Below are 27,868 nucleotides of genomic sequence, written 5' to 3'. Positions count from 1 at the left end.
GCCCCCTGATATAAAGGGTGGAATTCAATTGTTTGAACAGTCCGTTGGGTGTCTGTCTATTAGATAGGAAAAAATAGACTCCCAACTGACTTTTCAAATAATTGAATACCCCCCAATGTGTACATCACTACTAGGAAAATACATCCCTGCCCTGTGAGTGTCAGTATTTGTGTTTCCATTCTAATTTTGTCCCCCGTCCCTTTATCCTCCCCCAAAAAACACCTTTTGAGTGCCAAGTGAATCAGGGCACCCGTTCACCCTTCCTGCCCAGGTGGAACATAGCTGTCCTGGTGAGGATAGCATAAAGAACCCCCAAAACTGGGACTCTCTTGGCTAAATCAGGGCAGTTGGGATGAATGAATGATTATCTCTATAACCACCAAGGGAATTTGATGAAAGCTCAGCACGTATACCAGTAGATAGAGAATTATGATTAGCTCGGGTGGGAGTTCCCCTTTAAGATTACTTACCTAGAGCTCCTTGCCGGACATCACCGCGTGTTGCACCATCTGTAATGAACTGGGGATTCGGTTTTATTTCCTGCAAAAGATTATGCCGGAACACAGACAATTAATATCCACTACCTACACCTGTGCCCAAGTCTCTAATTACCAGGAACAGTCCCAGGACTTAAGGTCCATACACACGGAGAGATTTTACCTATGAGAGATTTTGACTGAGCGTTTTCCCTTGAACTGGCAGTCGGAGATTTTGACTAACTTTTCCAGTGATTTTGACTTAGTGTGCAAGTGATTTTGGCGATGGGCGATTTTGGCTAACTCATTTAAGCAAGAGGATGCTTTTTCTTTTCCAGCGACCTAGCCAAAATTTACTTGCCTGCACAGTCTATTTTTAGCAGCGGCAGCGACCTGGCGGAGACGCGCATCGCTATCGCTGGCTGTGTACACACAGGGGATCATTCCGAGTTGATTGCTCGCTAGCAGTTTTTAGCAGCCGTGCAAACGCATTGTCGCCGTCAACCGGGAAGTGTATTTTCGCTTTGCAGAAGTGCGAACGCCTAAACAGCCGAGCGCCTGCAAAAACATTTTGTGCAAAACAAGACCAGCCCTGAACTTACTCTTCGTGTGTATTGATTCTAATGTTGGAGAGACAGCTTTTGACATCACACACCCGCCCAGCGTTCGCCCAGCCACACCTGCGTTTTCCCTGGCACGCCTGCGTTTTTCCAAACACTCCCAGAAAATGGTCAGTTGACACCCAGAAATGCCCACTTCCTGTCAATCTTCCTGCGTTGTGCCATGCGACAGAAAACTTCGCTACAACCTTTGCAAAACCACAAAGGACTTTGTACCTGTACGTTGCGCGTGCACATTGCAGTGCATACGCATGCGCTAAAATGCAGATTTTTAGCCTGAACGCTGCGCTGTGAACAACGACAACTAGCGATCAACTCGGAATGACCCTCACAGAGCGATATGCACTAACTTTCTGAGTGTTTTTGACTATATAGTTAAAATCGCTCAGCTATATTGCTCCGTGTGTATGGACCTTTAGACATATGTCCCCAGAGCTGTCCCTGGTTTACAATATTCATTACAGGTTGAGTATCCCATATCCAAATATTCCGAAATACGGAATATTCCGAAATACAGACTTTTTTGAGTGAGAGTGAGATAGTGAAACCTTTGTTTTCTGGTGGCTCAATGTACACAAACTTTGTTTAATACACAAAGTTATTAAAAAATATTGTATTAAATGACCTTCAGGCTGTGTGTATAAGGTGTATATGAAACATACTGTAAATGAATTGTGTGAATGTACACACACTTTGTTTAATGCACAAAGTTATAAAAAATATTGGCAAAAATTGCCTTCAGGCTGTGTGTATAAGGTGTATATGTAACATAAATGAATTGTGTGCTTAGACTTGGGTCCCATCACCATGATATCTCATTATGGTATGCAATTATTCCAAAATACGGAAAAATCCGATATCCAAAATACCTCTGGTCCCAAGCATTTTGGATAAGGGATACTCAACCTGTATTAGCAAACTGAACAATGCAAATGCTAATATTCTATATACTTAATGCAACTTTCACTATCTGTTCCTATTTACTTATTATACATTTTTATTGAAACACAACTATTTGAAATTGCAACAGTTGAAAGTACAGTATAATAAAGTACAGTGAGTGTCAGGAGGATCGGTGTAAAACACAGTGGGGCTAATTCAGACCTGTTCGCTTGCTAGGGTTTTTTTGGAGCCCTGCCTTCGCATAGTCGCCGCCCATAGGGGAGTGTATTTTCGCTGTGTGAACGCATATGTAACAGAAAAAAAGGCATTTAGTTTCCCCCAGCACCCTGAATGATAACAGTAACCAGATATAAATCCCACATAATAATAGAATTCAGAGATCTTCGTTACACATATTTGCGCAAATGTGTGGTTAAGCCCCAAAGCCACATCAAGGCGTTTCTGTATATTTGGGGTCCCTAGCACTATATCTAGGTGCAGGGTGTGGCACCCCAAAACACCAGCATAAGCCAGAAAGCCCAGCGTAGCATACCAGTGAAAAAACTATAGTGTTAATAAATTAATATTTAGGAAGCCGAAGCTATAGAGAGGGTGATACAAACATGATATGCAATTAAAATAGAGAAATAGTGTTAAAAAATAAATAAGTGAAACGTGTTAATAGAATGTAAAGGTATGCCACACTAAGGCCATCCAGCTCAGCCAGTCCAGAGGCACCACACCTCACACCTCCATTACCCCAATCTGGGTCTAAGATTAACCAGCAAGGAGCCACATGATAATGGCTTCTTACTACAATATGTCTAAGCTAAGGGCTACTTACCTTGGAGCAACCCCATAATGCTCCATGTGGCATGTCAGGGCCTGCACCTCCTCCTAATGCAGGAACCTCTCTGCCTCTCACAACAAACATATATATTGGTAGATGCTCAATTAGCTTAGTGATATCATTCAGGTGCTCGAAAGGGAGCTTTTAGCAGCAGTGCAAACGCTAAGCCGCCTCCCTCTGGGAGTGTATCTTAGCTTAGCAGAAGTGCGAACGAAAGGATCGCAGCGCGGCTACAAAAAAAAGATCACTGCAGACTATTTAGTTCCTGTTTTGACATCACAAACACGCCCTGCGTTCGGCCAGCCACTCCCCCGTTTCACCAGCCACTCCTGCGTTTTTATCTGACACGCCTGCGTTTTTTCACACACTCCCCGAAAACGGTCAGTTACCACCCAGAAACACCCACTTCCTGTCAATCACTCAACGATCAGCAGTGCGACTAAAAAGCGTCACTAGACCTTGTGTGAAACTGCATCGGCATTTGTGAAAGTACGTTGCGCGTGCGCAGTGCGCACCATACGCATGCGCAGAAGTGGCGATTTTTTGCCTGGTCGCTGCGCTGCGAAAAACGGCAGCTAGCGATCAACTCGGAATGACCCCCATAGTACACTGCTTATACACAGTACATAGTACACTGCTTATACACAGTACATAGGCCCTCATTCCAAGTTGTTCGCTCGCTAGCTGCTTTTAGCAGCATTGCACACGCTAAGCCGCCGCCCTCTGGGAGTGTATCTTAGCTTAGCAGAATTGCGAACAAAAGATTAGCAGAATTGCGAATAGAAATTTCTTAGCAGTTTCTGAGTAGCTCCAGACTTACTCCTACATTGCGATCAGTTCAGTCAGTTTCGTTCCTGGTTTGACGTCACAAACACACCCAGCGTTTGCCCAGACACTCCCCCGTTTCTTCAGACACTCCCGCGTTTTTCCCAGAAACGGTAGCGTTTTTCCGCACACTCCCATATAACGGCAAGTATCCGCCCAGAAACACCCACTTCCTGTCAATCACACTCCGATCACCAGAACGATGAAAAATCTTCGTTAGGCCGTGAGTAAAATACCTAACTTTTGTGCCAATTTACTTGGCGCAAGCGCACTGCGAACATTGCGCATGCGCAGTTTGCGACTAATCGCTCCGTAGCAGAAAAAAATAATGAGCGAACAACTCGGAATGACCCCCATAGTACACTGCTTACACACAGCACATAGTACACTGCTTATACACAGCACACAGTACACTGCTTATACACAGCACATAGTATACTGCTTATACACAGCACACAGTACACTGCTTATACACAGCACATAGTATACTGCTTATACACAGCAAACAGTACACTGCTTACACACAGCCCATAGTACACTGCTTATACACAGCACACAGTATACTGCTTATACACAGCACATAGTACACTGCATATACACAGCACACAGTACACTGCTTATACACAGCACACAGTACACTGCTTATACACAGCACGCAGTACACTGCTTATACATAGAGATGTGCACCGGAAATTTTTCGGGTTTTGTGTTTTGGTTTTGGGTTCGGTTCCGTGGCCGTGTTTTGGGTTCGAACGCGTTTTGGCAAAACCTCACCGAATTTTTTTTGTCGGATTCGGGTGTGTTTTGGATTCGGGTGTTTTTTTCAAAAAACCCTAAAAAACAGCTTAAATCATAGAATTTGGGGGTCATTTTGATCCCAAAGTATTATTAACCTCAATAACCATAATTTCCACTCATTTTCAGTCTATTCTGAACACCTCACAATATTATTTTTAGTCCTAAAATTTGCACCGAGGTCGCTGGATGACTAAGCTCAGCGACCCAAGTGGCCGACACAAACACCTGGCCCATCTAGGAGTGGCACTGCAGTGTCACGCTGGATGGCCCTTCCAAAAAACACTCCCCAAACAGCACATGACGCAAAGAAAAAAAGAGGCGCAATGAGGTAGCTGTGTGACTAAGCTCAGCGACCCTAGTGGCCGACACAAACACCTGGCCCATCTAGGAGTGGCACTGCAGTGTCACGCAGGATGGCCCTTCCAAAAAACACTCCCCAAACAGCACATGACGCAAAGAAAAAAAGAGGCGCAATGAGGTAGCTGTGTGAGTAAGCTAAGCGACCCTAGTGGCCGACACAAACACCTGGCCCATCTAGGAGTGGCACTGCAGTGTCAGGCCGGATGGCCCTTCCAAAAAATACTCCCCAAACAGCACATGACGCAAAGAAGAAAAAAAAGAGGCGCAATGAGGTAGCTGTGTGACTAAGATAAGTGACCCTAGTGGCCGACACAAACACCTGGCCCATCTAGGAGTGGCACTGCAGTGTCACGCAGGATGGCCCTTCCAAAAAATACTCTCCAAACAGCACATGACGCAAAGAAGAAAAAAAAGAGGCGCAATGAGGTAGCTGTGTGACTAAGATAAGCGACCCTAGTGGCCGACACAAACACCTGGCCCATCTAGGAGTGGCACTGCAGTGTCACGCAGGATGGCCCTTCCAAAAAACACTCCCCAAACAGCACATGACGCAAAGAAAAATGAAAGAAAAAAGAGGTGCAAGATGGAATTGTCCTTGGGCCCTCCCACCCACCCTTATGTTGTATAAACAGGACATGCACACTTTAACCAACCCATCATTTCAGTGACAGGGTCTGCCACACGACTGTGACTGAAATGACGGGTTGGTTTGGACCCCCACCAAAAAAGAAGCAATTAATCTCTCCTTGCACAAACTGGCTCTACAGAGGCAAGATGTCCACCTCATCATCATCCTCCGATTCATCACCGTGTACATCCCCCTCCTCACAGATTATTAATTCGTCCCCACTGGAATCCACCATCACAGCTCCCTGTGTACTTTGTGGAGGCAATTGCTGCTGGTGAATGTCTCCATGGAGGAATTGATTATAATTCATTTTAATGAACATCATCTTCTCCACATTTTCTGGAAGTAACCTCGTACGCCGATTGCTGACAAGGTGAGCGGCGGCACTAAACACTCTTTCGGAGTACACACTTGTGGGAGGGCAACTTAGGTAGAATAAAGCCAGTTTGTGCAAGGGCCTCCAAATTGCCTCTTTTTCCTGCCAGTATACGTACGGACTGTCTGACGTGCCTACTTGGATGCGGTCACTCATATAATTCTCCACCATTCTTTCAATGGTGACAGAATCATATGCAGTGACAGTAGACGACATGTCCGTAATCGTTGGCAGGTCCTTCAGTCCGGACCAGATGTCAGCATCAGCAGTCGCTCCAGACTGCCCTGCATCACCGCCAGCGGGTGGGCTCGGAATTCTGAGCCTTTTCCTCGCACCCCCAGTTGCGGGAGAATGTGAAGGAGGAGATGTTGACAGGTCGCGTTCCGCTTGACTTGACAATTTTCTCACCAGCAGTTCTTTGAACCCCTGCAGACTTGTGTCTGCCGGAAAGAGAGATACAACGTAGGTTTTAAATCTAGGATCGAGCACGGTGGCCAAAATGTAGTGCTCTGATTTCAACAGATTGACCACCCGTGAATCCTTGTTAAGCGAATTAAGGGCTCCATCCACAAGTCCCACATGCCTAGCGGAATCGCTCAGTGTTAGCTCCTCCTTCAATGTCTCCAGCTTCTTCTGCAAAAGCCTGATGAGGGGAATGACCTGACTCAGGCTGGCAGTGTCTGAACTGACTTCACGTGTGGCAAGTTCAAAAGGTTGCAGAACCTTGCACAACATTGAAATCATTCTCCACTGCGCTTGAGACAGGTGCATTCCACCTCCTATATCGTGGTCAGCTGTATATGCTTGAATGGCCTTTTGCTGCTCCTCCAACCTCTGAAGCATATAGAGGGTTGAATTCCACCTCGTTACCACTTCTTGCTTCAGATGATGGCAGGGCAGGTTCAGGCGTTTTTGGTGTTGCTCCAGTCTTCTGTACGTGGTGCCTGTACGCCGAAAGTTTCCCGCAATTCTTCTGGCCACCGACAGCATCTCTTGCACGCCCCTCTCGTTTTTTAAATAATTCTGCACCACCAAATTCAAGGTATGTGCAAAACATAGGACGTGCTGGAATTTGCCCATATTTAATGCACACACAATATTGCTGGCGTTGTCCGATGCCACAAATCCACAGGAGAGTCCAATTGGGGTAAGCCATTCTGCGATGATCTTCCTCAGTTGCCGTAAGAGGTTTTTAGCTGTGTGCGTATTCTGGAAAGCGGTGATACAAAGCGTAGCCTGCCTAGGAAAGAGTTGGCGTTTGCGAGATGCTGCTACTGGTGCCGCCGCTGCTGTTCTTGCGGCGGGAGTCAATACATCTACCCAGTGGGCTGTCACAGTCATATAGTCCTGAGTCTGCCCTGCTCCACTTGTCCACATGTCCGTGGTTAAGTGGACATTGGGTACAACTGCATTTTTTAGGACACTGGTGAGTCTTTTTCTGAGGTCTGTGTACATTTTCGGTATCGCCTGCCTAGAGAAATGGAACCTAGATGGTATTTGGTACCGGGGACACAGTACCTCAATCAAGTCTATAGTTGGCTCTGCAGTAATGATGGATACCGGAACCACGTTTCTCACCGCCCAGGATGCCAAGGCCTCAGTTATCCGCTTTGCAGCAGGATGACTGCTGTGATATTTCATCTTCCTCGCAAAGGACTGTTGGACAGTCAATTGCTTGGTGGAAGTAGTAAAAGTCGTCTTACAACTTCCCCTCTGGGATGACCATCGACTCCCAGCAGCAACAACAGCAGCGCCAGCAGCAGTAGGCGTTACACGCAAGGATGCATCGGAGGAATCCCAGGCAGGAGAGGACTCGTCAGAATTGCCAGTGACATGGCCTGCAGGACTATTGGCATTCCTGGGGAAGGAGGAAATTGACACTGAGGGAGTTGGTGGGGTGGTTTGCGTGAGCTTGGTTACAAGAGGAAGGGATTTACTGGTCAGTGGACTGCTTCCGCTGTCGCCCAAAGTTTTTGAACTTGTCACTGACTTATGATGAATGCGCTGCAGGTGACGTATAAGGGAGGATGTTCCGAGGTGGTTAACGTCCTTACCCCTACTTATTACAGCTTGACAAAGGCAACACACGGCTTGACACCTGTTGTCCGCATTTCTGTTGAAATACTTCCACACCGAAGAGCTGATTTTTTTGGTATTTTCACCAGGCATGTCAATGGCCATATTCCTCCCACGGACAACAGGTGTCTCCCCGGGAGCCTGACTTAAACAAACCACCTCACCATCAGAATCCTCCTTGTCAATTTCCTCCCCAGCGCCAGCAACACCCATATCCTCCTCATCCTGGTGTACTTCAACACTGACATCTTCAATCTGACTATCAGGAACTGGACTGCGGGTGCTCCTTCCAGCACTTGCAGGGGGCGTGCAAATGGTGGAAGGCGCATGCTCTTCACGTCCAGTGTTGGGAAGGTCAGGCATCGCAACCGACACAATTGGACTCTCCTTGTGGATTTGTGATTTCGAAGAACGCACAGTTCTTTGCTGTGCTTTTGCCAGCTTAAGTCTTTTCATTTTTCTAGCGAGAGGCTGAGTGCTTCCATCCTCATGTGAAGCTGAACCACTAGCCATGAACATAGGCCAGGGCCTCAGCCGTTCCTTGCCACTCCGTGTGGTAAATGGCATATTGGCAAGTTTACGCTTCTCCTCCGACGATTTTATTTTAGATTTTTGAGTCCTTTTTTTACTGATATTTTGTGTTTTGGATTTTACATGCTCTGTACTATGACATTGGGCATCGGCCTTGGCAGACGACGTTGATGGAATTTCATCGTCTCGGCCATGACTAGTGGCAGCAGCTTCAGCACGAGGTGGAAGTGGATCTTGATCTTTCCCTATTTTTGGAACCTCAACATTTTTGTTCTCCATATTTTAATAGGCACAACTAAAAGGCACCTCAGGTAAACAATGGAGATGGATGGATACTAGTATACTTATGGATGACGAGTGACTGACGACACAGAGGTAGCTACAGCCATGGACTACCGTACTGCGTCTGCTAGTATAGAGATGATAATGATATAAAAAATATATATATATCACTACTGCAGGTATATATAATATAATGACGGACCTGCTGGACACTGTCAGCAGACTCCTAAACTACTAGTATGAAGAAGATAGAAAAAAAACCCCACCACAGGTAGGTATACAATTATGGACGAGCACTGACGACACAGAGGTAGCCACAGCCGTGGACTACCGTACTGCGTCTGCTAGTATAGAGATGATAATGATATAAAAAATATATATATATCACTACTGCAGGTATATATAATATAATGACGGACCTGCTGGACACTGTCAGCAGACTCCTAAACTACTAGTATGAAGAAGATAGAAAAAAAAAACCCACCACAGGTAGGTATACAATTATGGACGAGCACTGACGACACAGAGGTAGCCACAGCCGTGGACTACCGTACTGCGTCTGCTAGTATAGAGATGATAATGATATAAAAAATATATATATATCACTACTGCAGGTATATATAATATAATGACGGACCTGCTGGACACTGTCAGCAGACTCCTAAACTACTAGTATGAAGAAGATAGAAAAAAAAACCCCACCACAGGTAGGTATACAATTATGGACGAGCACTGACGACACAGAGGTAGCCACAGCCGTGGACTACCGTACTGCGTCTGCTAGTATAGAGATGATAATGATATAAAAAATATATATATATCACTACTGCAGGTATATATAATATAATGACGGACCTGCTGGACACTGTCAGCAGACTCCTAAACTACTAGTATGAAGAAGATAGAAAAAAAAAACCCCACCACAGGTAGGTATACAATTATGGACGAGCACTGACGACACAGACGTAGCCACAGCCGTGGACTACCGTACTGCGTCTGCTAATATAGAGATGATAATGATATAAAATATATATATATATCACTACTGCAGGTATATATAATATAATGACGGACCTGCTGGACACTGTCAGCAGACTCCTAAACTACTAGTATGAAGAAGATAGAAAAAAAAACCCCACCACAGGTAGGTATACAATTATGGACGAGCACTGACGACACAGAGGTAGCTACAGCCGTGGACTACCGTACTGCGTCTGCTAGTATAGAGATGATAATGATATAAAAAATATATATATATCACTACTGCAGGTATATATAATATAATGACGGACCTGCTGGACACTGTCAGCAGACTCCTAAACTACTAGTATGAAGAAGATAGAAAAAAAAAAACCACCACAGGTAGGTATACAATTATGGACGAGCACTGACGACACAGAGGTAGCCACAGCCGTGGACTACCGTACTGCGTCTGCTAATATAGAGATGATAAAGATGATAGAGATGAACAAAAAAAATATAACACTACTGCAGGTAAATATTTATATAATATAATGAATGACGGACCTGCTGGACACTGTCAGCAGAATGCGTTTATAGAATAAAAAAAAAAAAACACCACAGGAGTGTTTAACTTTTTCAGGCAGACAATATACTGGTGGTCACTGGTCAGTCACACTGGCAGCAAAAGTGTGCACTGTACTCCTGCTATAACTGCACCCCAGTCTCCCCCACAATTCAGCTGTGTGAGCAGTGAGCACTCAGCACAGTCAGATATACATAGATGATATTATCATGCAGCACACTGAGGCTGAGCACAGATATGGTATGTGACTGTGTATCGTTTTTTTTCAGGCAGAGAACGGATTATATTAAATAATAAAGTGGTCAGTCACTAGTAACTAACTATCAGCAAAACTCTGCACTCTGAGTACTCCTAATGCTCCCCAAAATTACTAAGTAATCAACTCAAGTGTCTCTATCTATTCTAACGGAGAGGACGCCAGCCACGTCCTCTCCCTATCAATCTCAATGCACGTGTGAAAATGGCGGCGACGCGCGGCTCCTTATATAGAATCCGAGTCTCGCGATAGAATACGAGCCTCGCGAGAATCCGACAGCGGGATGATGACGTTCGAGCGCGCTCGGGTTAGCCGAGCAAGGCGGGAATATCCGAGTCTGCCTCGGACCCGTGTAAAAAGGCTGAAGTTCGGGGGGGTTCGGATTCCGAGGAACCGAACCCGCTCATCTCTACTTATACACAGCACATAGTACACTGCATATACACAGCACATAGTACACTGCTTATACACAGCCCATAGTACATTGCTTACACACAGCCCATAGTACACTGCTTACACACAGCACACAGTACACTGCTTACACACAGCACACTGCTTACACACAGCCCATAGTACACTGCTTATACACAGCACATAGTACACGGCTTACACACAGCACATAGGGGGTCATTCTGAGTTGTTCGCTCGTTATTTTTTTCTCGCAACGGAGCGATTAGTCGCTAATGCGCATGCGCAATGTCCGCAGTGCGACTGCGCCAAGTAAATTTGCTATGCAGTTAGGTTTTTTTGCTCACGGCATTACGAGGTTTTTTTTTCGTTCTGGTGATCGTAATGTGATTGACAGGAAGTGGGTGTTTCTGGGCGGAAATTGGCCGTTTTATGGGTGTGTGTGAAAAAACGCTACAGTTTCTGGGAAAATCGCGGGAGTGGCTGGAGAAACGGAGGAGTGTCTGGGCGAACGCTGGGTGTGTTTGTGACGTCAAACCAGGAACGAAACTGACTGAACTGATCGCAGATGCCGAGTAAGTCTGGAGCTACTCAGAAAATGCTAAGAAGTGTCTATTCGCAATTCTGCTAATCTTTCGTTCGCAATTTTGATAAGCTAAGATTCACTCCCAGTAGGCGGCGGCTTAGCGTGTGCAATGCTGCTAAAAGCAGCTTGCGAGCGAACAACTCGGAATGACCCCCAGAGTACACTGCTTACACACAGCACACAGTACACTGCTTGCACACAGTACACTGCTTACACACAGCACACAGTACACTGCTTACACACAGCACACAGTACACTGCTTATACACAACACATCATACTTGCCTACCTGACCCTCTCCATGAGGGAGAAAATGCTCTGTTCCTGGACTTTCCTGGTAATGTATGATTGCCATCACCTGTGGTGAGCTAGTTAATGGATAAGAAAGGTGTTTCACCACAGGTGATGGCAATCATACATTACCAGGAAAGTCCAGGAACAGAGCATTTTCTCCCTCATGGAGAGGGTCAGGTAGGCAAGTATGCAACACATAGTACACTGCTTATACACAGCACACAGGCCCTCATTCCGAGTCGTTCGCTCGGTATTTTTCTTCGCATCGCAGCGTTTTTCTGCTTAGTACGCATGCGCAATGTTCGCACTGCGACTGCGCCAAGTAATTTTGCTATGAAGATAGTATTTTTACTCACGGCTTTTTCTTCGCTCCGGCGATCGTAGTGTGATTGACAGGAAATGGGTGTTACTGGGCGGAAACACGGCGTTTTATGGGCGTGTGGATAAAAACGCTACCGTTTCCGGAAAAAACACGGGAGTGGCTGGAGAAACGGGGGAGTGTCTGGCCGAACGCTGGGTGTGTTTGTGACGTCAAACCAGGAACGACAAGCACTGAACTGATCGCAGATGCCGAGTAAGTCTGAAGCTACTCTGAAACTGCTAAGTAGTTTGTAATCGCAATATTGCGAATACATCGTTCGCAATTTTAAGAAGCTAAGATTCACTCCCAGTAGGCGGCGGCTTAGCGTGTGTAACTCTGCTAAAATCGCCTTGCGAGCGAACAACTCGGAATGAGGGCCACAGTACACTGCTTATACACAGCCCATAGTACACTGCTTACACACAGCACACAGTACACTGCTTACACTCAGCACATAGTACACTGCTTATACACAGCACATAGTACACTGCTTACACACAGCAAATAGTACACTGATTACACACAGCACAGTACACTGCTTACACACCGCAAATAGTACACTGCTTACACATAGCACATAGTACACTGCTTACACACAGCACACAGTACACTGCTTTCACACAGCCCATAGTACACTACTTATACTCAGCACATAGTACACTGCTTACACACCGCACAAAGTACACTGCTCATACACAGCACATACTGTAGTACACTGCTTACACACAGCACACAGTACACTGCTTACACACAGCACACAGTACACTGCTTTCACACAGCCCATAGTACACTACTTATACTCAGCACATAGTACACTGCTTACACACCGCACAAAGTACACTGCTCATACACAGCACATAGTACACTGCTTACACACAGCACACAGTACACTGCTTACACACAGCACACAGTACACTGCTTAGACACAGCACACAGTACACTGCTTATACACAGCACACAGGACACTGCTTATACACAGCACACAGTACTCTGCTTACACACAGCACACAGTACACTACTTACAGACAGCACACAGTACACTGCTTATACACAGCCCATAGTACACTGCTTACACACAGCACACAGTACACTGCTTACACTCAGCACATAGTACACTGCTTATACACAGCACACAGTACACTGCTTATACACAGCCCATAGTACACTGCTTACACACAGCACACAGTACACTGCTTACACTCAGCACACAGTACACTGCTTATACACAGCACACAGGACACTGCTTATACACAGCACACAGTACTCTGCTTACACACAGCACACAGTACACTACTTACAGACAGCACACAGTACACTGCTTATACACAGCCCATAGTACACTGCTTACACACAGCACACAGTACACTGCTTACACTCAGCACATAGTACACTGCTTATACACAGCACATAGTACACTGCTTACACACAGCAAATAGTACACTGATTACACACAGCACAGTACACTGCTTACACACCGCAAATAGTACACTGCTTACACATAGCACAAAGTACACTGCTTACACACAGCACACAGTACACTGCTTTCACACAGCCCATAGTACACTACTTATACTCAGCACATAGTACACTGCTTACACACCGCACAAAGTACACTGCTCATACTCAGCACATAGTACACTGCTTACACACAGCACACTGCTTACACACAGCACACAGTACACTGCTTAGACACAGCACACAGTACACTGCTTACACACAGCACACAGGACACTGCTTATACACAGCACACAGTACACTGCTTACACACAGCACACAGTACACTGCTTACAGACAGCACACAGTACACTGCTTATACACAGCACATAGTACACTGCTTACACACAGCCTACAGTACACTGCTTACACACAGCCACAGTACACTGCTTACACACAGCACACAGTACACTGCTTACACACAGCACACTGCTTATACACAGCATATAGTACACTGCTTACACACAGCACATAGTACACTGCTTACACACAGCACGCAGTACACTGCTTATACACAGCACATAGTACACTGCTTATACACAGCACACAGTACACTGCTTATACACAGCACACAGTACACTGCTTATACACAGCACACAGTATACTGCTTATACACAGCACGCAGTACACTGCTTATACACAGCACATAGTACACTGCATATACACAGCACATAGTACACTGCTTATACACAGCCCATAGTACATTGCTTACACACAGCCCATAGTACACTGCTTACACACAACAAACAGTACACTGCTTACACACAGCACACAGTACACTGCTTACACACAGCACAAAGTACACTGCTTACACACAGCCCATAGTACACGGCTTACACACAGCACATAGTACACGGCTTACACACAGCACATAGTACACTGCTTACACACAGCACACAGTACACTGCTTACACACAGCACACAGTACACTGCTTACACACAGCACACAGTACACTGCTTATACACAGCACACAGTACACTGTTTATACACAGCACATAGTACACTGCTTACACACAGCACACAGTACACTGCTTACACTCAGCACATAGTACACTGCTTATACACAGCACATAGTACACTGCTTACACACAGCAAATAGTACACTGCTTACACACAGCACAGTACACTGCTTACACACAGCAAATAGTACACTGCTTACACACAGCACACATAGTAAACTGCTTACACATAGCACATAGTACACTGCTTACACACAGCACACAGTACACTGCTTACACACAGCAAATAGTACACTGCTTACACACAGCACACATAGTACACTGCTTACACAGAGCACATAGTACACTGCTTACACACAGCCCATAGTACACTGCTTACACACAGCACACAGTACACTGCTTACACACAGCACATAGTACACTGCTTACACACAGCACACAGTACACTGCTTACACACAGCACACAGTACACTGCTTAGACACAGCACACAGTACACTGCTTACACACAGCACACAGGACACTGCTTATACACAGCACACAGTACACTGCTTATACACAGCACACAGTACGCTGCTTACACACAGCACACAGTACACTGCTTACACACAGCACACAGTACACTGCTTACACACAGCACACAGTACACTGCTTACAGACAGCACACAGTACACTGCTTATACACAGCACACAGTACGCTGCTTACACACAGCACACAGTACACTGCTTACACACAGCCCACAATACACTGCTTACACACAGCCCACAGTACACTGCTTACACACAGCACACAGTACACTGCTTACACACATCACACTGCTTATACACAGCACATAGTACACTGCTTACACACAGCACATAGTACACTGCTTACACACAGCACACTGCTTATACACAGCACATAGTATACTGCTTACACACAGCCCACAGTACACTGCTTACACACAGCACACAGTACACTGCTTACACACAGCACACTGCTTATACACAGCACATAGTACACTGCATACACACAGTACACTGCTTACACACAGCACACTGCTTATACACAGCACAAAGTATATTGCTTACACACAGCACACAGTACACTGCTTACACACAGCACACTGCTTATACACAGCACATAGTACACTGCTTACACACAGCCCACAGTACACTGCTTACACACAGCCCACAGTACACTGCTTACACACAGCACACAGTACACTGCTTACACACAGCACACTGCTTATACACAGCACATAGTACACTGCTTACACACAGCACACAGTACACTGCTTACACATAGCACACAGGACACTGCTTATCCACAGCACCCAGTACACTGCTTACACACAGCACACTGCTTACACACAGCACATAGTACACTGCTTACACACAGCAAATAGTACACTGCTTACACACAGCAAATAGTACACTGCTTACACACAGCACACTGCTGATACACAGCACATAGTACACTGCTTACACATGTAACAGGTAAATATAGGTGGTGTGTTGTTGTCAGTGCAGGTGTCGGTGGATTTACCTGGATTCTTCACCCGGGATCACTTCCTGGAGCGGATCTCAGAGTTGGAACCCTAGGCAGAGGTGCGAGGAACCCCAACTCCAAAAGACCCAACATATAAGTCACCACACGTTAGGACGGTGACATAAGATTTATTATTCAGGAAGAAAGAAGAGTGATCAGCGCTATAACTGTAACTGGCAGTGATTAGGACAGTATTCACCTTTACCGTACAATAGCAGAATTCAGCATACAACTGGCATAGGGGTGTGGTTCATTAGGACGACATACACTGGGTTGACCACGTTTGGTCGACATGCATTAGGTCAACATGGTCACTAGGTCGACATGGTCATTAGGTTGACATGTGTTAGGTCGACATGGAAAAACGTCGACGGGAGGTTTTTTTTTTACTTTTTTTGGTGTCGTTTTCTTCAAAAAGTGACGGGGAACCCCAATTAGTGCACTTTGCTCGCCATGCTTCGGGCAAGGTGCCTCACTCCACTACCACCGCGCTCGGAACAGGTTACTGTTCCCAATTGTAGTCCACGTGGATCGTTAAGTATGAAAAAGGAAAAAAATAAATAAAAAAAAATGTGAAAAACTCATGTCGACCTTTTTCCATGTTGACCTAATGACCACGTTGACCTAGTGATCACGTCGACCTAATGCATGTTGACCAATCGTGGTCGGCCAATGTATATCGACCTAACTCTTGTCGACCTAATGACCGCCATTTTTGACATAGACAGTGAAATGATATTCAAAGGTTATGAACCAAATTGGCCAGTAGGTGTCAGGGTAACGCCACTGACCCTACCCGTCAGTTTCTAACTAATATCTGTTTCAGTTAGAGATGCAACTTCCCAAGCTAGGATAAGACACTTTGGGGGACATGTACTAAGCAGTGATAAGAGTGTAGAAGTGAGCCAACCAATCAGCAGCTCTGTATCATTTTATAGTATGCAAATTATAGATGTTACTACAGTGCTGATTGGTTTTCATGGTCAATTTCTCCACTGGCTCACTTCTCCGCTCTTATCACTGCTTCGTAAATGTCCTCCTTAAGTTCCCTAGTAGAGTGGGTTATCCTGAGTGGTCCTACTAATAGGGTGTAGAACCGGTTGTAATAGTTAGTCACAGAGACCCAGTAAAGCACATTTACAATTCAATTACTATGCGGAAGATGGCATGCAAGCACTGGAGTAGCTGCGGAGATTAAGCAGATTTAAAATAGGGATAATAAAGTTCCTCACAGGAAAGTCAGTATGCTAGCTACGTGAGATGTCCTTGCACATCCACCAGGTGGAAGTCTATAAAATAGCATCAGCATGCAGTATATACTCCCTCCTAAGCTAGGGCATATAGTAGTAAGGGTCTCTCAAACGGCCCAGGTAAGCTTTGCAGATGACTAGGTCACAGGACCAATAGCATGCAGACATCAATAGCGTTCAATGGGTATCCGTTCAGATGGTCGACCATGTTATGGTTGACAGTCATTAGGTCGACCACTATTGGTCGACATTGACATGGTCGACATGGACACATGGTCGACACATGAAAATTGTCGACACATGAAAATGGTCGACACGTGAAAAGGTCGACATGAGGTTTTTTCTTTTTTTTTTTTCTTTTGGGGAACTTTTCCATACTTTACGATCCACGCGGACTACGATTGGAATGGTAATGTGGGCCGAGCAAAGCGGTAGCGGAGCAAAGGCACCATGCCGGAAGCATGGCGAGCGAAGCGAGCCATGCGAGGGGACGCGGTGCACTAATTGGCGTTCCCCGTCACTTTACGCAAAAAACGACACCAAAAAAGTAAAAAAACTCATGTCGACCTTTTCACGTGTCGACCTTTCATGTGTCGACCATTTTAATGTGTCGACCATGTGTCCATGTTGACCATGTCAATGTCGACCAATAGTGGTCGACCTAATGACTGTCGACCATAACATGGTCGACCATTCATACCGGAACCCGTTCAATGAGGGTGCAAGTAAAATTAAAACAGTTTCCAGTCAAAGCAGTATGGATTAAGCACAGCTGGCAGTTGCAGTCTATATTAGAGATGTGCGGCTGGCACTTTTTGTGTTTTGGTTTTGGTTCTAATTCCACTTTCGTGTTTTGGTTTTGGCTTGGTTTTGGATCTGGATGATTTTAGAAAAAAACATAAAACCAGCTAAAATCACAAAATTTGGGGGTATTATTAACCTCAATAACATTCATTTCCACTCATTTCCAGTCTATTCTGAAAACCTCACACCTCACAATATTGTTTTTAGGCCTAAAAGTTGCACCGAGGTGGCTGTATGACTAAGCTAAGCGACACAAGTGTGCGGCACAAACACCTGGCTTATCTAGGAGTGGCACTGCAGTTGCAGACAAGATGGCACTATTCAAAAACTAGTCCCCAAAGAGCACATGATGCAAAGAAGAAAAAGAGGTGCACCGAGGGTGCTGTATGACTAAGCCAAGCGACACAAGTGTGCGGCACAAACATCTGGCCCATCTAGGAGTGGCACTGTAGTGTCAGGCAGGATGGCACTTTTCAAAAACTAGGCCCCAAACAGCACCTCATGCAAAGATGTAGAAGAGGTGCAATAAGGTAGCTGTATGACTAAGCCAAGCGACACAAACAATTAGCACTGGAATTATATGTCCAAATCACATGAATTAAATGGCAAAATCACTGGAATTATACGTCCAAATCACTTGAATTAAATGGCAAAATCACTGGAATTAAATGGCAAAATCTCGCTATCGCCTGCCTAGTGAAGTGGAATCTAGATGGGATTTGGTACCGGGGACACAATACCTCCATCAATTGTCTAAATCTCACTGCACTAATGGCGGATACCGGACGCTCGTCTAACACCAACATAAGTGTCAAGGCCTCAGTTATGAGGGCTTCCATCGTCATGTGAAGCTGAACCACTAGTCATGAACATAGGCCAGGGCCTCAGCTGTTCCTTGCCACTCCGTGTCGTAAATGGTATATTGGCAAGTTTACGTTTCTCCTCAGACCATTTAAATTTCTTTTTTGGGGTCTTTTTAATGAACTTTGGCTTTTTGGATTTTACATGGCCTCTACTATCACATTGGGCACCAGCCTTGGCAGACGACGTTGATGGCATTTCATCCTCTATGTCATAGGTCTTCAACCTGTGGCCCTCCAGCTGCTGCGGAACTACACATCCCAGCATGCCCTGCCTCAGTTTTACCATGCCTTAATAGCAAAACTGTGGCAGGGCATGGTGGGATGTGTAGTTCCGCAGCCGCTGGAGGGCCACAGGTTGAAGACCCATGCTCTATGTCATGGCTAGTGGCAGCAGCTTCAGCACTAGGAGGAAGTGGTTCTTGATCTTTTACTATTTTATCCTCCAAATTTTTGTTCTCCATTATATTTTTGGAGTTATATAACACAATATGCGGCACAGGAATGACTGATGGCTGATGGCCAGGACACTACCACTGGTCTGATGCAGCACAACACAGCAACACTGTAAGGACTTGTTGTTGTTGTTGTTGTTGTTGTTGTTGTTGTTGTTGTTGTTGTTGTTGTTGTTGTTGTTGTTGTTGTTGTTGTTGTTATTATTATTATTATTATTATAGGGCAGCAGTGGAAATATAGCAGCAGCGTATACCACTGTGACTGCCTGGTCACTGGAATGGCTGATGGCCAGGACACTACCACTGGTCTGATGCAGCCCAACACAGCAACACTGTAAGGGACTTGTTATACAGCAGCACTGAACATATGACAGCAGAGGACACCACCACTGAACTGATGCAGCACAACACACCACCACTGAACTGATGCAGCACAACACAGCACTACTGGACAGCACTGGACATATGGCAGCAGAGGACACAACCACTGTGACTGGACAGATTCAGCACAAAACACGGACCCTGAGAGAATGGAGACTCGTCCTCTCTCTACACTCTCCAATGCCGGAGTGAAAATGGCGGGGACGCGCAGCTCCTTATATGAAATCCAAACCCCGTGAGAATCCGACAGCGGGATGATGACGTTTTGCCTCGTTCTGGTTTCTGAGTCAGGCGGGAAAACCCGAGCCTGGCTCGGATCCGGACTCGAATGGTGAAGTTCGGTACGGTTCGGTTGTCTGAGAACCGAACCCGCTCATCCCTAGTCTATATTAGTACCTGATGCTCAGAATAGCTAGGTTGTGCTAGCAGTACAGTTCAGCATTACATGAAAGGTGCAAGCAGATGGCAGGCATGGTGTAATAACACTGACAGAGATGAGCTGTGGAGTGTCTGAAGTGCACAGGAGGTCCTCGTTTGCCTGACACACTGTCGTGGGTTAATATCCCTAAGGCAGTCTAGAGTTTCTTTTGCTATCTGGTTCCCGCCTTTCCTGAGGTAACTTATAACCAAAAGGGTTTGTGCTGTGCATTAAGTGGGCTCCCCTGTTGAACGGTACAATATTTGATACTGTCCGGTATTCTTAATAGCTGTGTCTGCCAAGTAAAGGGAAGAGCGTCTCTCTCTCTCTCTCTCTCTCTCTCTCATCTGACCCCTATTCAGATGTGTATGCGGAGCTGGTTTACGCTGGGTTCCTAGCTGGAGAGTCTGTGAATCAGAGGTAGGTACCTGCTATCAGCGGCCTCACCCACTCCCCACTATCACCTGAGACCTCTCCCAGCGGCTCCTCTCAGAACTTGGCAAACTGGCGTCACAGCAGCGGCTGGTGGCTCTCACAGCACACTCTCTCTCCCACTGCACAGCTCTTTCCCCAGTGGCGGCTTCTCACAGTGGTGGACAAACTGACGGGTCCCAGCTTGGGTTACGGCTGTGGCTGGCGGCCCTCACAACTCTCATCAGTGGGTCTCTTCTTCACCGACAAGCTCCTCACAGTGGTCTACTCAGTGGCGGCCCCACTTCTCCCCAGCGCGTCTCCTCGCGGCGGTCTCGTCAGCGGCGGCTCCGCTCTCCACAGCGCGTCACCTCACCACACACACTGGCACGAACCCAGCTTCCTTCACTCCCGCTCTGCCACAGCTAATCAATGCTCTCCCAGCCTTCCCGCTCTGGTCAGCACTGCAGGGGCACTCAGGGTCCTAGTGTCCATAGAATTCCTGCCGTGGTGCTGCTGACGTCATCAGGTGAGGAGGGGTGTTAACCCCTTCAGCATCATTGGGCTGGCTAGGTGTACCAGTGGCTCATTAGGGAAATTAGGGGGTCTAGTTCAGAGTGTCACACACAGCACATAGTACAATGCTTACTCACAGCACACAGTACACTGCTTACACACAGCACATAGTATACTGCTTACACACAGCACATAGTATACTGCTTACACACAGCACATAGTACACTGCTTACACACAGCACATAGTACACTGCTTACACACAGCACATAGTACACTGCTTACACACAGCACATAGTACACTGCTTACTCACAGCACACAGTACACTGCTTACACACAGCACATAGTACAATGCTTACTCACAGCACACAGTACACTGCTTACACACAGCACATAGTATACTGCTTACACACAGCACATAGTACACTGCTTACACACAGCACATAGTACACTGCTTACTCACAGCACACAGTACACTGCTTACACACAGCACATAGTACAATGCTTACTCACAGCACACAGTACACTGCTTACACACAGCACATAGTATACTGCTTACACACAGCACATAGTACACTGCTTACACACAGCACATAGTACACTGCTTACACACAGCACATAGTACACTGCTTACACACAGCACATAGTACACTGCTTACACACAGCACATAGTATACTGCTTACACACAGCACATAGTACAATGCTTACTCACAGCACACAGTACACTGCTTACACACAGCACATAGTACACTGCTTACACACAGCACATAGTACACTGCTTACACACAGCACATAGTATACTGCTTACACACAGCACATAGTACAATGCTTACTCACAGCACACAGTACACTGCTTACACACAGCACATAGTATACTGCTTACACACAGCACATAGTACACTGCTTACACACAGCACATAGTACACTGCTTACACACAGCACATAGTACACTGCTTACACACAGCACATAGTACACTGCTTACACACAGCACATAGTACACTGCTTACACACAGCACATAGTACACTGCTTACACACAGCACATAGTACACTGCTTACACACAGCACATAGTATACTACTTACACACAGCACATAGAATACTGCTTACACACAGCACACATAGTACACTGCTTACACACAGCACATAGTACACTGCTTACACACAGCACATAGTACACTGCTTACACACAGCACATAGTACACTGCTTACACACAGCACATAGTACACTGCTTACACACAGCGCATAGTACACTGCTTACACACAGCACATAGTACACTGCTTACACTCAGCACATAGTACACTGCTTACACACAGCACATAGTATACTGCTTACACACAGCACATAGTACAATGCTTACTCACAGCACACAGTACACTGCGTATACACAGCACATAGTACACTGCTTACACACAGCACATAGTACATTGCTTACTCACAGCACATAGTACACTGCTTACACACAGCACAGTACACTGCTTACACACAGCACATAGTACACTGCTTACACACAGCACATAGTACACTGCTTACACACAGCACATAGTACAATGCTTACTCACAGCACACAGTACACTGCTTACACACAGCACATAGTATACTGCTTATACACAGCACATAGGGGGTCATTGCGACCCGTTCGTATGCTGCTGTTTTTTGCAGCGGTGCGAACGGGTCGGTTCTGACCATTCGCAGTGGCCACAATACACAGGCGCGTCGTTGCCAGGCAACAGCGGTCGCTGGGCAACAACAAGAAGAACGAAGAAAGCGATCACTTCCGCGATCACAAGAAGATTGACAGGGGGAAGGCGTTCCGGGGCGTCAACTGACCGTTTTCTGAGAGTGGTGCGGCGAACGCAGGCGTGTCCAGGCGTTTGGAGGGCGGATGTCTGACGTCAATTCCGGGACCATCAATGCTGGATTTATCACATAGGGTAAGTAACCCTAAAACCCTAAAAAAAAAACTAAAAACCTAAAAAAAAAACTTGGTCTTGTTCTGCACAAAACTTTTTTTGCATAGCAGGGCTGCACAAACAATCGCAGCCTTGCTATGCAAAAATACACTGCCCCATAGGCGGCGTCTATCTGATCACATGGGCAGCAAAAAGTTGCTACGTGCGAACAACTCGGAATGACCCCCATAGTACATTGCTTATACACAGCACATAGTATACTGCTTACACACAGCACATAGTACAATGCTTACACACAGCACATAGTACACTGCTTACACACAGCCCATAGTACACTGCTTATACACGGCACATAGTACACTGCTTACACACAGCACACAGTACACTGCTTACACACAGCACACAGTACACTGCTTATACACGGCACATAGTACACTGCTTATACACAGCACACAGTACACTGCTTACACACAGCACACAGTACACTGCTTATACACGGCACATAGTACACTGCTTACACACAGCACACAGTACACTGCTTATACACAGCACATAGTACACTGCTTACACACAGCACATAGTACACTGCTTACACACAGCACACAGTACACTGCTTACACACAGCACACAGTACACTGCTTATACACGGCACATAGTACACTGCTTACACACAGCACACAGTACACTGCTTATACACAGCACATAGTACACTGCTTACACACAGCACACAGTACACTGCTTACACATAGCACACAGTACACTGCTTACACACAGCACACAGTACACTGCTTATACACGGCACATAGTACACTGCTTACACACAGTACACTGCTTACACACAGCACATAGTACACTGCTTACACACAGCACACAGTACACTGCTTATACACAGCACATAGTACACTGCTTACACACAGCACATAGTACACTGCTTACACACAGCACACAGTACACTGCTTACACACAGCACACAGTACACTGCTTACACACAGCACACAGTACACTGCTTACACACAGCACACAGTACACTGCTTATACACGGCACATAGTACACTGCTTACACACAGCACACGGTACACTGCTTATACACAGCACATAGTACACTGCTTACACACAGCACATAGTACACTGCTTACACACAGCACACAGTACACTGCTTACACACAGCACACAGTACACTGCTTACACACAGCACACAGTACACTGCTTACACACAGCACACAGTACACTGCTTATACACGGCACATAGTACACTGCTTATACACAGCACACAGTACACTGCTTACACACAGCGCACAGTACACTGCTTACACACAGCACACAGTACACTGCTTACACACAGCACACAGTACACTGCTTATACACGGCACATAGGGGGTGATTCCGAGTTGTTCGCTCGCTAGCTGCTTTTAGCAGCATTGCACACGCTAGGCCGCCGCCCTCTGGGAGTGAATCTTAGCTTAGCAGAATTGCGAACGAAAGATTTGCAGAATAGCGAAAATAAATTTATTAGCAGTTTCTGTGTAGCTCGAGACTTACTCACAAATAGCGATCAGTTCAGTCAGTTTCGTTCCTGGTTTGACATCACACACACGCCCAGCGTCCGGCCAGCCACTCCCCCCTTTCTCCAGACACTCCCGCGTTTTTCCCTGGCACGCCTGCGTTTTTCCGCACTCTCCCAGAAAACGGCCAGTTTCCGCCCAGAAACACCCACTTCCTGTCAATCACACTACGGTCACTTCAACGAGGAAAAATCTTCGTTCGGGCGTGAGTAAATCTATTAAGTTTTGTGTTAAAATACTTAGCGCATGCGCACTGCGAACCATGCGCATTTTTGCCTTAATCGCTCCGTTGCGAAAATCGGCAACGAGCGAACAACTCGGAATGACCCCCACAGTACACTGCTTACACACAGCACATAGGGGGTCATTCCGAGTTGATCGCTAGCTGAAATTGTTCGCTGTGCAGCGATGAAGCAAAAACTGACACTGCACAATTTTTTTTTGTAGCTGCTCTGCGATCCTTTCGTTCGCACTTCTGCTAAGCTAAAATACACTCCCAGTGGGAGGCGGCTTAGCGTTTGCACGACTGCTAAAAACTGCTAGCGAGCGATCAACTCGGAATGACCCCCATAGTACAATGATTACACACAGCATATAGGGGGTCATTCCAAATTGATCGGACTTAGCAACTTTTTGCTGCTCGTGCGATCAGCCTGACGTCGCCTATGGGGGAGTGTATTTTAGCATAGCAAGCCTGCAATCGCTTGTGCAGCCCTGCTATGCAATCCAGCGTTGATGGTCCCGGAATTGATGTCAGACATCCACCCTCCAACCGCCAAAGGGGCGTGGCCTACCGAAAAGGGGGTGTGGCTTTGCGGAGGACCCGCAATCGCGAGCCACGCCCTCATTTTCATCACTGAGGGGGCATGCCCAGCACTCTGTGAGCTGCTGGCATGCCCCCTCTCCCTCTGTCACCTGTAAATAGACACTGTGCGCACAGCGTTTATTCACCGCTGCTCTGCTAAGCAGACCAGCAGTGACAGAGCCTCCAACTGACCCCCCTCCCCGCTGGACACTGCTGCCCGGGAGTGGGACAGCGGGACAGTCCCAAAAAAACTGGTCTGTCCCGCGAAAATCGGGACAGTTGGGTGGTATGTAGTGTACTGCTTATACACAGCACATTGGGGGTCATTCCGAGTTGTTCGCTCGTTGCCGATTTTCGCTGTGCTGCGATTTGTTGCTAAATGTGCATGCGCAAGGCACGCAGGGCGCATGCGCTTAGTTATTTAACTAAAAACTTAGTAGATTTGCTGTGGATCCTGCGGCGCTTTTCAGTCGCACTGCTGATCGGTGAATGATTGACAGGAAAGGGGCGTTTCTGGGAGGTAACTGAGCGTTTTCCGGGAGTGTGCTAAAAAACGCAGGCGTGTTCAGGGAAAAACGCGGGAGTGTCTGTAGAAACGGGGGAGTGGCTGGCCGAACGCAGGGCGTGTTTGTGACGTCAAACCAGGAACTTAACGGACTGAGCTGATCGTAATCAAGGAGTAGGTCTGGAGCTACTCAGAAACTGCAAAGAATTATTTAGTAGCAGTTCTGCTAATCTTTCGTTCGCTATTCTGCTATGCTAAGATACACTCCCAGAGGGCGGCGGCTTAGCGTTTGCAATGCTGCTAAAAGCAGCTAGCGAGCGAACAACTCGGAATGAGGGCTTTAGTTTTTAGTTAAATAACTAAGCGCATGCGCCCTGCGTGCCTTGCGCATGCGCATTTAGCAACAAATCGCAGCATAGCGAAAATCAGCAACGAGCGAACAACTCGGAATGACCCCCATAGTACACTGCTTACACACTGCTTACACACAGCCCATAGTACACTGCTTATACACAGCACAAGGGGGGTCATTCCGAGTTGATCGCTCGCTAGCTGTTTTTTGCCGCCGCCCACTGGGAGTGTATTTTAGCTTAGCAGAAGTGCGAACGAAAGGATCGCAGAGCGACTACCAAATTATTTTGTGCAGTTTCAGAGTAGCTTCAGAGACCTACTCAGCGCTTGCGATGACTTCAGACTGTTCAGTTCCTGTTTTGACGTCACGAACACGCCCTGCGTTTGCCCAGCCACGCCTGCGTTTTTCCTGGCACGCCTACGTTTTTTCGAACACTCCCTGAAAATAGTCAGTTGACACCCAGAAACGCCCTCTTCCTGTCAATCACTCTGCGGCCAGCAGTGCGACTGAAAAGCTTTGCTAGACCTTGTGTGAAACTACGTCGGCCGTTGTGAAAGTACGTCGCACGTGCGCATTGCGCCACATACGCATGCGCAGAAGTGCCGTTTTTTTTACATCATTGCTGCGCTGCGAACATTTTCTGCTAGTGAACAACTCGGAATGACCCCCCATAGTACACTGCTTACACACAGCACATAGGGGGTCATTCCGAGTTGATCGCTCGCTTGCTAGTTTTAGCAGCCATGCAAGCGCTATGCCGTTGCCCACTGGGGAGTGTATTTTAGCTTAGCAGAAGTGCGAACGCATGTGCAGCCGAGCTCTGCAAACACAGTTTGTGCAGTTTCTGAGTAGCTCTGAATCTACTCAGCGCTTGCGATCACTTCAGCCTATTTGTGTCCGGATTTGACGTCATACATCCGCCCAGCGAACGCCCAGCCACACCTGCGTTTTTTCAGACACGCCTGCGTTTTTGCAAACCCTCCCTGAAAACGGTCAGTTGACACCCAGAAACGCCCCTTTTCTGTCAATCTTCTTGCGGCCGTCATTGCCAATGAAAACTTCGCTAGAACCTGTGCACAACCACAACGGGCTTTGTACCTGTACGTCGCGCGTGCACATTGCGCAGCATACGCATGCGCAGAAATGCCGATTTTTAGCCTGATCGCTGCACTGCGAACAATAGCAACTAGCGATCATCTCGGAATGACCCCCAAAGTACACTGCTTACACATAGCACATAGGTAGGTGGTCATTCCGCGTTGATCGCAGCCAGCAACTTTTTGCTGCTGCTGCTGCGATCAAATAGTCCACGCCTATGGGGGAGTGTATTTTAGCTTAGCAGGGGTGCGATCGCTTGTGCAGCCCTGCTAAGCTAAAAAAATCTCAAGCACAAGTAGACTAGCCCTGGACATACTTACCCTGTGCGATGATCCCTGCGGTGCTGAAGCTGCCTCTGACGTCAGACATCCGCCCTCCGTTGTTCTGGACACGCCTGCCTT

The 27,868-nt window shown here is 46.6% G+C and overlaps 1 protein-coding gene across 1 annotated transcript in view; it reads right to left on the bottom strand.

Annotated features, from left to right (window-relative positions):
* Window positions 1–27,868, bottom strand: part of LOC134910698 (calpain-8-like) — a 121,140-nt gene that overhangs the window by 87,325 nt on the left and 5,947 nt on the right. The window contains exon 2 of the mRNA XM_063919020.1: window positions 471–540. Coding sequence (XP_063775090.1) covers window positions 471–540 — 70 coding nt within the window. The remainder of the gene's footprint in view (window positions 1–470; window positions 541–27,868) is intronic.

Source organism: Pseudophryne corroboree, chromosome 4 (genome assembly GCF_028390025.1).
Source record: "Pseudophryne corroboree isolate aPseCor3 chromosome 4, aPseCor3.hap2, whole genome shotgun sequence".
NCBI lineage: Eukaryota > Metazoa > Chordata > Amphibia > Anura > Myobatrachidae > Pseudophryne > Pseudophryne corroboree.
Note: the sequence above shows the minus strand (reverse complement) of the source record. Positions and strands in the feature narration are given on the sequence as shown.